Source organism: Sturnus vulgaris, chromosome 5, assembly GCF_052056855.1.
Source record: "Sturnus vulgaris isolate bStuVul1 chromosome 5, bStuVul1.hap1, whole genome shotgun sequence".
Taxonomy (NCBI): Eukaryota; Metazoa; Chordata; class Aves; order Passeriformes; family Sturnidae; genus Sturnus; species Sturnus vulgaris.
Window position 1 is genome coordinate 46,523,624 of NC_142247.1, and position 15,686 is coordinate 46,539,309.

The following is a 15,686-nucleotide window of genomic DNA, read 5'->3' on the forward strand; positions in this document are numbered from 1 at the left end:
TACTTACCCTCTGGTAACTTCTGATACCTGACATAGATGTATTTATCTTCAAAACCCAAAGCCACCCCACCACCCACCATCTTTCACCTGTGACACTCACCCTCCACCCGCAATCTTCTTCCTCTTTCTTCTTCTAAGCCCAGGTAGCATCTGCTTGCTCAGCTTCAAGTATGTATTGGTTTGAAAGCAAAACCAGTGAGAGACTCCAAATCAGTAATACAATTTAATAGGAAAAAAGAGAAAAAGTAAAATACATGCAATAATACAAAAGAAAAACCACCGACAGAGTCAGAATACAACCTGACACCCTGTCAGTCAGGGTGTTGCTAGCAGTCCGTATAAATGGTGGCTGCAGTCTTCCTGGATGACAGATGTGGTTTAATTGAAGCAGTGCTCCTGTAGGAGGTGCAGTTTTCCTCTGAAGGTCCACTATGATGTGGAAAAGGTCCAACTTTCCTCTGGGACCCAGTGGAAAGGGCTGCCTTCGCATTCCAAACCGCAGTTTTTATCTAGGTAGGAAAGGCTTGGCTCCTCCCCCTAGCTGGAGCATCTCCCAATGGGATGATGTAATCTTATCAATCACACAATAGGACTTAATGGCCCATTAACAGAATATATCTTCTGGAGGAAGGATGGGTTGTGAAAAGATAACGATGATCATCCCCCTGATTTTGTTAAATGGCACATCAGCAGAGGATATCTCCCACAGAGATAAGGATCACCACCCCTCCCACATTTCAACAGATGGTGATAGAATACACATTTTTGCATTGTACCCCAGGACAAAGTAGCAGGCGTGCAAGGACAGCATCCAGAGCAAGGAGCCAAGAGTCTCCTGTGTGGCCATGCTTGTCTGAGGACTAAAGCAAGGATGGTGGGTTAAAGGTTCTCCTCTCTCTGACTGACCTCAGATCACTCATAACTGTTTTTGTGGCTTAGTTTCCTCCTACATAAATTAAACGAGTCTATCTGTTCCCTGTTGAGTTTTTTTTTTCTCCTTTCTATCTGTTTTCTTCCCCCATTCTTACAGATTCTGTTCAATGCCCAAGAGCATCTGTATTTGCTAATGTTTTCAATGAAATAATTTAGAACATGTTTTGAAGTTCTTCTGCTTCTCAATGCACTGCAACACATGGAAGTGTGAAATCCTAGAACGAGGTTCAGACCTGAAAGGAATAATGGCAAGGAGACCAGCTCCCGTTTAATGCCTTTATTGAGAAATCAGCTCTGGGTGGGAGCCCAACAGGTCACACACACCATTGCTGCTCCCAATGGACAATGCAGAGGAGGAGGAATTCAGCTTTGCTGTTCAGCAGAGCTGGGCCTTCTGTTCTCACAGGAGTCCCGCAGAAGACACTGGTTGGCTCATAGTCCAGGGGTGTCACGTCGATCAGGTGCTGTTCAAGTCCTGGTGGCAAGGCAGGAGGGTCCTGGTTGGCGATTTCATCTTCTTCACTGTTTTTCTTACTTGGGAGTACCATTTTTGGTTTTCGATGTTATATTGGCTCTTTGTTTTTAGGGATTTTTTTTTATTAGTTGTGTCCCATAAGTATTTGCGGTCTTCTCATTTGCTAGGCATAATTTTGGGAGCAGCAAAGGCGTTACTGATGGGGAGGGAAAGGGCACAATGGCAAGACAATTCCAGGCAGTGGGGATCAGAACAGAACAACTGCAACAATTAACATAAAAACAGGGTGTTTTCCACAGTTAACAGAACATTAACAGAACAATCAGGAGCTTGTTCATAACAAGACCCACGAATTAAGCCTATCAAATGCTACAAGAGATCACTGTCTCTCCCCACTGATGGTCATCCTTGTTCTCTGTCTAGACCAAGGAATCTCCTTCCTTTGGTCCTCACAAAGAAATACTTACCTATGGGGCAGCCTCCCAGCTCTCTGCAAAAAGTGAAATGATGAACACCCTGGTAAAAATACTGATCCTCAGCACCCTTTCCTGGGATATCTGTTCCAGGACAGCCTTTCCAATGGATGCTGTGAGCAGCAGGGATTACTTATCCTGCAGAAGCAGCAGCACATGGCAACTTGCTGCTTTTGCCTTCTGTTGGGCAGAGGTTTCTGGGGGATGTGCACGTTTAAGGGATGTATTAATTCAGCTTTAAAATGATCTGGCTGCTTTCTGCAGCTTTAGAGGCTGCGCATGGTCTGGCTGCATCATCATAGGGAGATTGCTTGTTCCTGGTCAGTGCAACCATAAGTTAGATCTCAGCTGTTCTCTGTATAAATGTGGACATCAATGCTATGTAATGTTATAGCTACTAAGACCCTTTTCTCTATCATTAGAGTAAAAAAGAGTATTTTCACTTGTAAAATAATTATGTGAAAATATATAGATCTGCCTTTTGATGTGCTTGCAAAAGCTCCTACAAGGAGGTGTTTTCAAGGATATTAAAATTTTTACGGTTAGCATGGATCTTAGAGCTTGCTGTCTATTGAGATTAGCAAGGGGGCAGTTTTTAAAGAGGCCTATGGAAAATCATTACAAACATTCACACCTGTGAGGCCATGCTCTTCCATAATTTTGCCAAACACCATGCATTTGGATTAGTTCAGCTATCTATCACCTGTAATAAAAAGATTAATTGAAAAAAAAGACAGTTCAAAGCAAGGCTTGCACAGAGTTTACCAGCATCTCATAGCATTCTGCGGTACTGAATCCGACAGAGTTACTCAGTGTTGCACAGAAAGGTTCTGTCTGTTAATTCCACTAAAACCTCCTGCCTGGAAATTTCACTGGATCCCTCTAGTTCTTCTGCTACAAGAAACAAAGTTCTCTATCCATCTTCTCAACATAATCTTACAGTATTCTGGTCATCTGCCAGGAAACTTTAGACACAGAAAAAGAAGCAAGGTATGAGACAGAAATAGGTAAAATCTTACTCTGACAGCTGCATAAGCGGGAAGCAGCCTGTTCATCCGAAAGTGTGAGAATGAAGCCTGCTGTATACGAGAAGTGGGCATTTGTGTTACTTCTTAGTTTAGACATGATCCCTCACAGGGTCACTGTTTGCCACCATTCCAACAGGTCTAAAGGGCTTCTGCAGCTGAGCTTCAGTCTTTGTCTTCTCTCATCATTTTCTATAGCATACTTAATGCTATAGAAAAAGCATTAATATAGCTGCCAAAAGACTAACGATAAACCTATTTTCAAAGGGACCTCAAAATCTGAGAGACTGACAGTTTGCATGAAATCTCTTAAGTGCATCGAGGTGGTTGTCAAAAAGGCCTCTTTGGGCAAAGGCCTTTTCCATAATTCCTAGCCAATTAAAGCTGGATACACACCCACTAAGTCTGAGGGACACACTTCTGAAGAATTTGCTGAAGTCAATAGCAGAATTTTTCCCAAGACAGCAGGAAGAGCAAAGTGTAGGGTCACACAGCATAAAGCACTATGAAGGGGTTTGCAGGATATGGCCCTCAGGCATGAGAAGTGATCTTTATGCCACGTGCAGCTGAAGAGTCTCAAACAAATGTGCTCATACAAATGGCATTGGGCTGCAGAAGCATGGAGGAACCATTTCTGCAATACATTGTCAGCTAGCAAGAAATTTTGCAGGAAAGAAAGCACACAGCAGCTCCTAGCTGCTGTAGACTGCAGGCATCAAACCTACAGGCAGCCTTGCTGACACTACATAATTGTCCACTGGTAGGGTAGCCTGAATGGCACTCTTTGAATCACAGTTTCAGGTCTCTGGCAAATGGAAAAGCAGACATCAATAGATGATGAATATAGTGGGAATTGTATTCTAATTGGAAATAAGATAGATATTACCTTGTACTGGATCAAATAACGGGAAGGATTAAAATGGCTGTGCTGAATAATTGAGATCCCAGTTGTATAATTTTTCCTATCATTTTAAAGTTATGCCAAGGAAACAGAAATATTCCACTAATAAAAAAGGTTGCTCATAAAAAGGAAAAATATCAAAGAGCCATCAGTGAGTAGGAACATTAGAGAGAGAAGAATTTTCCCACTCCTCACCCCCCTTTTGTATATCCAAGTGCTACTTTATAAGCTTTGATTCTTTTATAAAATTATAAACACAGAGAAATTCCTGAGAAGCAGCTAGTGTACTCACGTCAGACATATGGCGATGCTGAACATTTCCCTTACTTTTCCACCTATGCATTTGAGGTGCTGTGCAATTAGAAAGAATTGGCAATACTTCATCACAGTAACAGCTGCATCTAGGTGTAAACTGGCGATTCAAAGCAGGAATATTCATGGCGTTTAAGACAACTCCATCAGAAGGATCACTTTCTAAACCTAGGCATGAAAAAACAAATTTTACTTTCTACTGGGACTGTTTGTCCCCAGTGCCACACAAAGCAAGGAGCTGTAACCACAGGCACATTCAAAGTCTCTGTGTCATATTACTAGTAGCTTGAAATTCAGACTACAGCCTCTTTGAAAAGATAGTATTTTTCCAGAAATGTTTATTTTACATTTAGAGCTGTTATTGTTATTTCTTCTCAGTGGTGTAGAAGTCCAGTTGGAAGAGTTTTCTTTCCTCTGCATTGAAGCTGAAAATTCCTGGAAAGCCATGACAATATTCAGCATTCATGATTACACAGACAGACATATTTCATGAAAATTGCATAGGCTTTTAATACAGGATTATGAATGAGGTCTAATGTTAAAATTATATTAGATTGGATTTCAGAACGTATTTAACATATTTCCATACAGAAACCTTGGGATGTCTTTTCAATAACAGTGATTATTACAGGCAGGCTGTTTTTTAAGAAAACATTAGTTCAAGGTGGACAGGGCTTCCTGAAAAATGTTCTACATCTTTATGGCTGATGTTTTAGTTGTTTTGAATTAACTTTTTTCACAGCCAGAATGAAACGTTTCACCATATAATTCTTCATGCATGTCTTCAAACAAACCTGGAGCCTTTGCTGTGAATTTTCGAAGCTGTAATACAATCAGGCATGAAAACTCTTCGTGAGCTGAAGGTGAGCATTTTGCCCCAGGTTATCTGGTTTCTCTCAAAATATAAATATTCTTAGCTAATGTCTGTCTTTTAAAAATAGTGGCTGCCCAAGGTGATTCAAAGGCATCTCTAAGTACCGACCTGAGAACAATCCCAGGCTTACTCTTTAACAGACCTCCAACAGCTTACTGCCCAGCCCACAGATCTTGATACGGACAAGCAGCTTGATTGAGTGGAATGGAGCTCGGATTTATCTGTATATAAGGACAAACACATTGAAATTATGCATTGCCCAGGAGGCATTTGGAAATCAGAAGCCAGTGACTCATTGGGATCTGCCTGTGTGAGCAATTTCTCGACCTGCCCTCATAGCACTGGTCCCCTGGACCAGTGGCTCAGCTCTGCCATGTTGCCCACTTTTCCTTCCTTATAGAGTTCATACTCCTCCTATCTGGAACAGCAGTGGTTTTAAATGTCGTTAATTTGAATATATCTACTAGATTAGGCTCAAGGTAACTGGGTATGTCTTTGGTGGTTCATGTAGTTGCCTCTTGGGGTTGTAGTGCTTGCCTCTCCATATTCACTTGCTGCCATAAAGAGCACATGGACTACTGTGGTACACTACCTGCTATTTGTCTCTCTTTCACACTGGTGTCAATCAGACCTAAAGCTACAGAAAACACTTAGATTTTACCAGTGTGAGGCACTGAAAGGTTTTCCTTCAGTCATTAGCAAGTTTGATAGCTCTCATTAGTTTACTTTAGTCACTGGAGAAAAGAGATGTATGTTTCCTATACTGGTGGCATAAACACTCCCCTCACTTTTATACTGCTGGAAGAAATGTGTATTTTCAGGGCTAAAACAGTAATCCATTCACAGTGCATTTCGGAAACCAACCCTATTCTATTCAGCTTACTTAAATGGTCAAAACTGTGAAACTGGATGCCCCAGGTTCTACTGCTACACCTAACAGAGATTCTTTGAAGGGATGATTTGAAGACATTTGAAACAGGAAGCCGAGTGCCCTATTCTCACTGCTATTGTGAAACTTTAGGTGAGTCCACACAGATGTGGATTCTTATTGCAGTTTAACATTTCTAAATACCATGCTGCTTAAGAATAGGCTGAATCCTCTAAAATTGACTTATTTTTGCCCTCTAACTTGACCCGCGAAATGTATCTACTAATTAAGTATCACCAGGAAACAAATGTCTTCACAGAGGTAAAGTAGTTATCTATGACAATTGTGGTTTGTGGTGTAGAAGCTACAATGAAAAAACATCCACATCCAGAAAGACACATACATTTTTAAACAGTATATATGTACTCATGCATGGCCACTCAGTGAGGGATGGAAATGGCTGGAGACAGATGCTTTCTCCAGAGTGGATTTGGTAAGGTCTAGGAGACTGTGCCTTTTCAGCCAAGCTGTCCATAGATATGACAATTCCTGTACTCTTAGACAGAGCAGACTTTGCTGGTTAGCAAGGAGAAGCAAAGCTGTGCATCCCACTTGGTCAGCTCAGCCCTGCAATGCCATCCACAAGGGATTCAAAACTGTATCTAGAAGTGCCTCAATTTGTACTAATAGTAGGAACCTATCACAAATTCTTTTTCTTGCCACCCTGTCACAGAATGACACAGAGAGAGAGACACTCACACTCACTGGCTCCAAGGAATCAAGCAGGAAAAGAGGCACTTTATTTACATTTCATGTCTATTTATAGAATTCCAACAATGACCATGGATTGGCCAGTGAGGATAATACCTCCTGACCCCAGAGGTCCCATCAACAGTCTATCAATTCTCTCTTCCTCCAAAGAGGAAAGCAAAACATTCATTATTTCCAAGAAAGAATGTGAGAAACTGTAAAAAGAATCTGTCAACAATCAGAAGGGTGAAACAAGAGCAACATCTCACCCTTTTACCTCTTAAAAAAGAAAAAAAGAAAAATGTACAATGTAGAAAGGGAAAATGAACAATGATCAGTCTGCTCACCGTCTCATCAGAGTGATGACTCACGTCGTCTGCATCTGAATCCTCACTCGATGAGTCTTTGACTTGATGGCTTTCAGTTTGGTCACGACTTCCATCCTGCCTGTCAACAGCCAGATTCTGTCTCTGTGGTTGCAGGTCAGGACAGACACACCTCAAAGGTACCCAGCGCACCCCAGTATCTGTGGACACACATGGATACTCACGTCCTGAAGTGAGAAGGTCACAAGAACCTTCCCACTGTTTGGTGACTAGATTTCACACCCGAACTTTGGCTCGAGGCAGATGCGTCTCGTCCGAAGTCTGTAACGAGAAGTGGTAATTCAAAACAACATGATTATTTGAGTTCTGTAAGGTAATCGATGGTGTACAAAGCTTTTGCCAACCAACTGTGCAGGGTTTCACCCTGCATTCCCCGTTTTTGGTTTTCAAGAACCCACCTCAGAGTGCCATGAGCATGTTCTACAATGGCTTGACCAGTCGGGCAATGAGGGATACCAAACTTGTGTGACACACCCCACGACTGTAGGAACTTCCGCACCCGTTCCGATGTGTAAGCAGGACCACTGTTGGTTTTCATAGCAGAGGGTATGCCTAGAGAAGCTAAGGCCTGCCTCCAGTGGGCAATGACATCGCGTCTTTTCTCCACTGTGAGCAGAAGCCCACATCGCAGAGGAGAACGTGTCCACCATTACATGCACATACTTGAGCCGGCCAAACTCAGCAATCTGGGTGACATTGGTCTGCCAAAGCTCCAAGGCCCTATGGCCTCTGGGGTTTACCCTTGCCAGCAAAGGTGGAGCCAGCACAACAGTCGTCGCATGCCTCGACAATGTCACGAGCCTCAGTTTGCGACAGCTGATACTGCTTCTGCAATGTATGTGCGTTCTGATGGAAAAACCCATGCAATGCCTTGGCCTGCGTGAGTGTATCAGGTTGAGGTGCCACCCATGCTGGGTTGGCCAACTTGTCAGCCCTCGCATTACCTTCCACTATAAATCCTGGCAAATTAGCGTGACTCCTTACATGCAGAACATAGTACGGATGAACCCTGGCCTGAGTGGCACACCACAAAGTCTTCGGTAAATGAAACAAGGCAGGATTACTGACCTCCTTCAAAACTGAATGACCCAACTGCTGTGCAATGTCAACTACATAGGTGGAATTCGTGACCAAATTGAAAGGTTCCTGAGAAAATCTCTCAAACGCCATGACAGCAGCCCTCAATTCAGCCAACTGGGCTGAGCCAGCCTCATGACCTTCCAGAACCTACCACTCGGATCCATCCTGCCAAGTAACAATGGCCTTTCCTGGTCCTCCCAAGCCATCAGGGAAGACAGTGGGTCCTTGCACCGGCTTATGACTATGTCTGGGCCACAGCAAAAAGACCCACTCCGAAACGTGCAAGGGATCAGACCATTTGTCATCCCACTGGCCAGTGATACTGTACATTGTTGATCTAGAGTGATAATGAAAACAGTGACATCAATGGAAGGATCAACGAGATAAACTTGGCAAGCAGAAATCGCTTGCTGAACTTCCTCCAGTGCTTGTCGTGCCTCCGGAGTCAACGTGCGGGGTGGCTTCAAATCAGAGTCCCCCTTCAACAGATCAATTGAGATAATTGTGTCGTGGTCAGTCCCAAATATGGACATAACCAACTGATGACACCCATCAATTTTTGCACATCATTCAGTAACCTGATCGAACACTCGAATTGCACTTCTTGGTGCTCAATTGTTTTCTCCATGATTTTGACTCCTAAATATTTCCAAGAAGGTTGCTCTTCAACTTTGTCTGGAGTCACCTACAGCCCATGTGAATGCAAAGCATCGAACAGTTGAGGTTTTATTCTCAGCAGCTCATCCTGAGCGGACACTGCCACCAGGACATCACCCATGTAATGATAAATTTGGGCATCAGGGAACTGCTTGTGAACTCCAGATAAGGCATGGGCCACATACCGCTGGCAAATGGCTGGAGAGTTTTGCATGCCCTGGGGAAGAACCCTCCATTGGTATCTCTGTGTAGGTTCATCAGTGTTGAGAGCTGGCACTGTGAAAGTAAATTTTGGCCTATCATCAGGATGCAAAGGAATCAAAAAGAAACAATCTTTCAAGTCAACTATGAAAATTGGCCAGTCTGCGGGAAGCATGGTGGGTGACAGCATGCCAGGTTGCAGCGCCCCCATCTGTTCCATCACTGCATTGACCTTTCAGAGGTCTTGTAACAACCTCCATTTCCCAGATTTTTTCTTGATGCAGAAGACAGGAGTATTCCAGGAGCTCTCAGAGAGCTCCAAATGACCCTGGTCCAACTGTTCCTGCAACAGACCTTGAAGGGTGACTAATCTGTCATGAGGGAGGGGCCACTGGTTTTCCCAGATGGGGTCGTCCACCAGCCACCGTAAAGGAGGCATAGGACACTCCACGTGCTTCACCGCAGCGGCCCCCATTAAAAATCCATCCCAATGCACACCCCCATAAGGACAAAACATTCCTCCCCCAGAGGTTAACAGAAGTTGAAACAACGTGAGGCCGAATCGTGGCCGTTTGGCCCTCCTGGTTCATGATCGTCACAGACTGCTGGCTCATGTAGCATTGCTTCGTTCCACCCAGTCCCGAACAGGCGTCCCCACCGGATCCAAGGGCCATTCTGGGGGCCGGGCAACTAGAGAAAGAATTGTGATGTTCGCACCAGTGTCAAGAAGCCCGCGGAGATGGATCTCTGACGGTGTCCTACCAGGGAGGGACACGGTACACAGCATCTTGGGACGTTCTTCAGTCCGGACCACTGGCCAGTGAACTTCAGGTGGCCCAGTGGACCCAAAGCCACCATCTCCAGCAACCCTGCCAACATAAGACTTAAAAAGGACAAGTTGAGCAATCCATGTTCCTTCCAGAATCCCTGGTCTCCCGTTTGCTTTTGTGGGAGGCAGCGGCAGCGCAGCCAACCGGGCCGCCGCTGGGATCGCCCCAGCCCCGGCGGAGCCCGTGTGCGTCGGCACGGCACATGAAGCCGGCACGAGTTGGCATGGGCCCACCTCACATTCACCCCCCGCTGCGGCATGGCGGGGACAGAGCGCAGAGACAGCCGGCTCTTGGGGAGACGCATCCCCGCCCCACGTCTCGGCCACAGGGGCGGGCTCGGCCGACACCAATGGGGGGGGCATCCCAGAAAATGGAGGCAGCTGTGGGGGGCCACACCCACCCTGGCCAAGGGAAGGGTAGGGTACAGGAAGACTGACATCTGGGGAGCTGCGCCTCCGCCCCGCACCCTGGCCATGGGCTGCGCAGACGGTGGAGACTGCCCAGGTGGCGGAAGCACTCTGGGTAATGGAGGGGGGGGGCTGCGCAGGGCCAGTCGGGGCCGCGGCCACCCCCTCGTCACTCACGACAGCCCCCACCATTTCAGGCGGAGGCGGCACAGAGACGGGGAATCCAGGAATGCCCCAAGGAGGGCACTCCCCGCACCAAGCTGGCTCAAGGGAGGCACCACCCTCCCCGAGCGGGGTGGGGCCACCCGCCTCTCCACTTGGGCGGGATCTGACCCAAGATCCACCAACGCCCTGGCTCTGGCGGCTTCACGCGTCTGCGCATGCCCAGCAGCCTGCGTCACAGCAGGGCCGGCCGCTCAAAACCTGCCTGCGGCTAGAGCCGGCGCGGCTCGCGGCTGTCGTCCCATCGTGTCCAAGGGGTAACGGATGGATACTCCGCAGTTCAGACGCAGTCTCATGACCGACACTGAGTTCAGCAAAGGTGGTGGCTAGACCGGAGGCCCTTCGCATCCCCCAAGTGCCGGGAACGCACAGAGGGAGGGCGGTTGCCCCCCCCAACCGTCCCTGCCGCTTGGGGAGGGGCGGGACTGGCATCGCCGATTCCGCCGGGGCCTCGGGGCCCCACGGGGCTCTGCCCATCCCCCGGCCGCTGGAAAGCAGCTGGCCAAGGGCGGTCCCCCGGCCCCCAGCCTGGAGAGAGCAGGAAAGCTCCAGCTGGGGCAAAAACTCAAAACTCTCGTCAGACTCGCTGTCCGTCTCCAAAGCAGGAGACGGGATCTCGCCCTGAAGATCTTCTATGGACCCTCGGGGACGAAAAACATTGTCCAGAAGGCTATCAATCCTTTTTCAGGGCAGCAAAAACTGTACCCCATCTGCCCCATAGGCAGAGAGAATACTCCACAAATGGTCACCGAAGAGAGACCACGCCTCTCTAGAGAACGCATCCCCGGGCTTGGGAAGAAAACGTTGGCTCCGAGCCCACAAAAAGAGCGACTCAGGCTCCACCAGGGAGATGGAAGCCCGTCTGTTCAGGAGGTGCTCCCAGAGGCTAAGGACCAACGCGTCCTCCGGAGAAACCAAAGGAGCCTCCATGACTAAAAACCACTGAATCAGAGAAAAGGGAGAGAGAAAAAGATCTCACCCATGGTCTTTTCTTCACTTGAGGTCACCAGCTGTCACAGAATGACACAGAGAGAGAGACACTCACACTCACTGACTCCAAGGAATCAAGCAGGAAAAGAGGCACTTTATTTATATTTCATGTCTATTTATAGAATACCAACAATGACCATGGATTGGCCAGTGAGGATAATACCTCCTGACCCCAGAGGTCCCATCAACAGTCTATCAATTCTCTCTTCCTCCAAAGAGGAAAGCAAAACATTAATTATTTCCAAGAAAGAGTGTGAGAAACTGTAAAAAGAATCTGTCAGCAATCAGAAGGCTGAAACACAAGAGCAACACCACCCAATATCAACTTCTAAAGAATAATTCCTTCTCTTTTTCTACTGATGACTGAGAAGAAAATCTGACTTTTAGAAATCCCCATAGCCCGAATAGTTGAATCAACTGAAAGATGAAATAAAATACCCAAAGGAAAGTGGAAAACCGACCATCTCACTTTGCATCTGGTTGTAGGAAAAATACTGTTCCACTATGACCAAAACACTTTTAGATAAAACCTCCTACTGGGGATTGTCTTAGCCTTTCTGGAAATCACTTTCCACTGTAAACACTGACTGCATTCAACACAAAATATTTATTCCTCTCATCTGAGGATCTTCCACATACTTTGAGTTACTTCAGTTCACAAGCAAGAATACCAAATATCCATGTTGTATGTGCATCAGTCAGCTCTTGGATGTTCTCCCTTGATATCATGCTGTCAGTAAGGACGAGTGAAGCTGCCCTTTGCCCAGGCTTCTGTTTGGTTTAAAACACCAGCTTTGGTTGTTGCTAAAAGCACCTCCTACCGTGGATGTCCTTGTTTTCCAAAGTAAACAGTCCCTGGCGTCTTGTGACCTGAACAGCCCCAAGTGTCTGACCTTGAAAAACAAAAAAATATTTTATTTTAAAAGAAAAATCTGCAGCCTAAATTATTTGAGGCACTGCTTTCCTTCCTCAGCAGGATGCTGGGGTGTCCAGGCTGTGGTAGGGGCTGCTTATATGTGAAAGACATACATAGGAACGTATTTGCCTTCTAATGATATATTAGGCAATTGTTTTGAGTTGGCAGGCTACTAGCCAAACAAAGATAAAATTGTAATTTATCAACAGACAATGCTGAATTCATGGTCATTGGTGACTGCTGGGACTGGTGGTAACCCACAAAGCTGAAGTTGACAACATAAACACAACAAATTCCAGATACTGTTTGGAATTTTCTCAGCTTTGGGGGGGAAAAAAAAACTGTTTGGATTTTCTTCCCTAGAAATTGTTCAAACTAGGAAAAAGATAAAATGATCACCTTTCTCAAGATCCAGTATGACAGGGCTCAAGCAGTAAAAGTGTGTGAAAATACTGTGATTGCAACTGCCTTCTGCAGCATGTAAAGGAAGGCATGAAAACAGCCATGGGAGTGCATGCAGAGAGGCAGCCAGGGCACTGGCTTACTGAAGTGTCAGCAGTGCTGGGCTTTGGTGGTACAGACCTCTCTTTGGAAAATATGGTCCATGGCTTTTAGGACTTATATGTACTAGTTACTTCAGGGAATAGGATTGTCCAAAGGCCTTGTCTTCCTGTCAAAGATTTTAAGGATTCTTGAAAATATTTTATCTCAAGTATGTTGAGAAACCTTTCCGAGCAGTTCTTTCTATCACTTCAGACTTATAGAAGGTTTGTTTCACTAAAGTCAGTGATGTTAGACACATACCAGAATGACATTAAGAATTAGGACCTATTTTTACAGTGTTTCACAAGTCTGTGTTATTTTAATTGTCCTGAGTTAAATGTGATCTTAACAGAGCCATGAGGGAAATCCATGCAGATTAAGGTAAATCAGAGGTGCAAACAGCATGGGGCAAAATGCAAGTTCCTCTTTCCATTTTCCCATCCTCCATGTACCTTCCATCTCCTGCCTGACCTCTAGATGGAAACCAACTGTTCTGACAGCAAGGAATTCAATCTCCTCTCCAGTTGTAGCATCGTTGCCACAGTGTTTTCTGTAAACTAGTCCCAACACCAACTAATTTCACCAAGAAAAAAACCAGTGAGCAGCTAAGAAATCACCAGCGATTCTGGCTGTTGCAGACCTACAGCAAATGTGGAGTTCTGGTGGTGAAAGTATCTCCACACCATTATGGACCTTTGAAATTTCCCAGTCCCAGAGGTGTACTTTCATGGGAAGAAGAAGCTGTTTCATATCACACCAGATATTTTCTGCACTGCCCTGCAGTTATACCTGAGGATGTTCTCCAGATGTTTGTGTTTCTATGAAACACACAATAATAAAGTAAGCTAGACGAGACAATACTGGAAATGTAAGGACAAGGGCTTTAGGGCAGCCTGGAAAAACATGAACATTAACTAGCCCACACACGAAATCAACTTGTCCTCTTTAAGAGGCCAACAAAGATGTATTTTATTTGCTTTTCCAAAGAACTGCTACTTTTCCCAGCAGGTGGGCACATACAACTTGTCATGGTTCTTACACTGCCAACAAGACAATTGTTTGTATTTTGGGGAACAGATACTCCTTTCACTTGGGCATACAAAAAGTGAGAAGTATAAGGTCTAAGACAAGGTGCAGCCACAGTTTAGACAGTTTTTATTCCACCGTGAAAAGAAAAGAATAATGTGCCATTGTCTGGAACACTACAGAGAGCAAGGACTGAGAGTGCACTGGCTAAGACATCTGCAGAGTGAAATGTCTTAACTGTTTGCAAGCTGTCTAACAGGAGTAAAACAGGACTTTGAAAATGGAAGCCTGTTGTCTTTTCTTTTCTGGAACCGTTTCTCTTTCCTGCTGGCTATATTGGCTAAGCAAAATGTCTGAGAAGACTGGCTACAAGTCCTAGGAGATCTTTGGGGAAAGTTTCTGTATTTTTCCTGCTTAATTTGGGCTGCTCAAGTGAGTCTCAATCCCAAAAATACGTGGACATAATGGAGACCTTTTCGTTTAGTGCACTGGTAGCCTGTATACAGAGATTTCAGAGTGTCACTTGCTGACACTGCTTGGGGTTTGTCTATTCCAGCGATTTCACTGAAGCATGTTTGCAAGTATTATCTCACCTTTGTTTTTGGTTTTTTTTAAGTGAGTGTAAAAGGAAGACAGCTGTTGGCTGCTGTCATGACTTTAATCTGAAAAGCCTAGCCAGGCCTTGTGGTGTATGACTTCTCTTTACAACAAAGTGGGAGCAAGCCAGACTGGAATTCAGATCTTCACACATGCAGGATTAGATATTTTTGCAGGTTTATTGTGGGACCTGTAGGTGGCCTCATTTTAATAGTCAATAAAACAAGAAGTATTAGTCCACTTTCCCTATGTGCTAAGCAACATTTTGTCGTACTGAAGTTCAAAGCTGACAAATTTGCTTCTGGTGCCATTGAATACTCTGCCATTCATTCTATAAACAAGTGGATATAGAACACATTCATTGTAATGCAGAAAGTGCAAACATCTGTTTTGTTTTCATCCCTAAATTCCTTCAGGAATAGGAGAAGAGAGAGAATGATTTTGAAATGCTGAGTAAGGGTCAGAAAATAGCCTATGTTGTGTATTTCCCATTCTCTCCCAGACCCTGGGTAAAGGACAAAATGACTGCTGGCTATGCAGTGGCATTAACCACAGACATTTGGTAACAGGATGAACAATAAGAAAAAATGAATACGTATCACAAATTCTGTTAGAGAAGGTCTAACAGAAATTCGATTGGGTAAATGGACTGCAAAACGTGGTTAACTGAAATAAGATTGAGACCATTCAGTACAATTGAGTACCAACATTCGCATCCATTCCTCGGCATCATGTTTGGGACAATGCATTCTTTGCTGCCACCCCAACAGAAACCCTGACATATGATGTCTTATTTACAAGCTGTAGTCACTGTGGTAAGGCCTCGGTTTTAAGTACTTCATATCCACACATTGGGGTTTTGTTTTAGTGTATGAGACCTGATAGAACTTGTGAAAAAGGCTTATGATTCAAGTGCCTTTTCTATATGGAAGGAATAAAGCTACAACAATAGGAGAACCTCAAAGCAGATGGTTAACTGGCCTCATGCGGCTGATCCTGCCACCACTGCTTCTCCCACCCTGTGGCTGGGGCACCCTGGGAAACACCAGGAGCAGCTGGGAGAGTGTCTCTTACTAGAAATTTCTCTGGTTTTGAAGTGGTGAGGTACACGTGTGTTAAGAAAAATTGCATGCCATGCACTGCAAGACACAGCCTGCCTTGAGCTAGACTGGAGCCTAGAGCCATCCCCCATGTCTGCTGCCAGAGCAGCACCAGCAAAA

General features: G+C 45.2%; 1 protein-coding gene across 1 annotated transcript; it reads right to left on the bottom strand.

The window, feature by feature from the left end:
- Positions 1-211: 211 nt before the first annotated feature.
- LOC148223693 (uncharacterized) lies at positions 212-10,399 on the bottom strand. Its single transcript, XM_088165635.1, has 3 exons — positions 9,653-10,399; positions 8,920-9,010; positions 212-7,258 (listed from the first exon to the last, which is right to left on the bottom strand). Exons 1-3 carry the CDS (start codon positions 10,362-10,364, stop codon positions 7,207-7,209), a joined length of 855 nt encoding a protein of 284 aa, XP_088021761.1. The 5' UTR covers positions 10,365-10,399; the 3' UTR covers positions 212-7,206.
- Between the last annotated feature and the right edge of the window lie 5,287 nt (positions 10,400-15,686).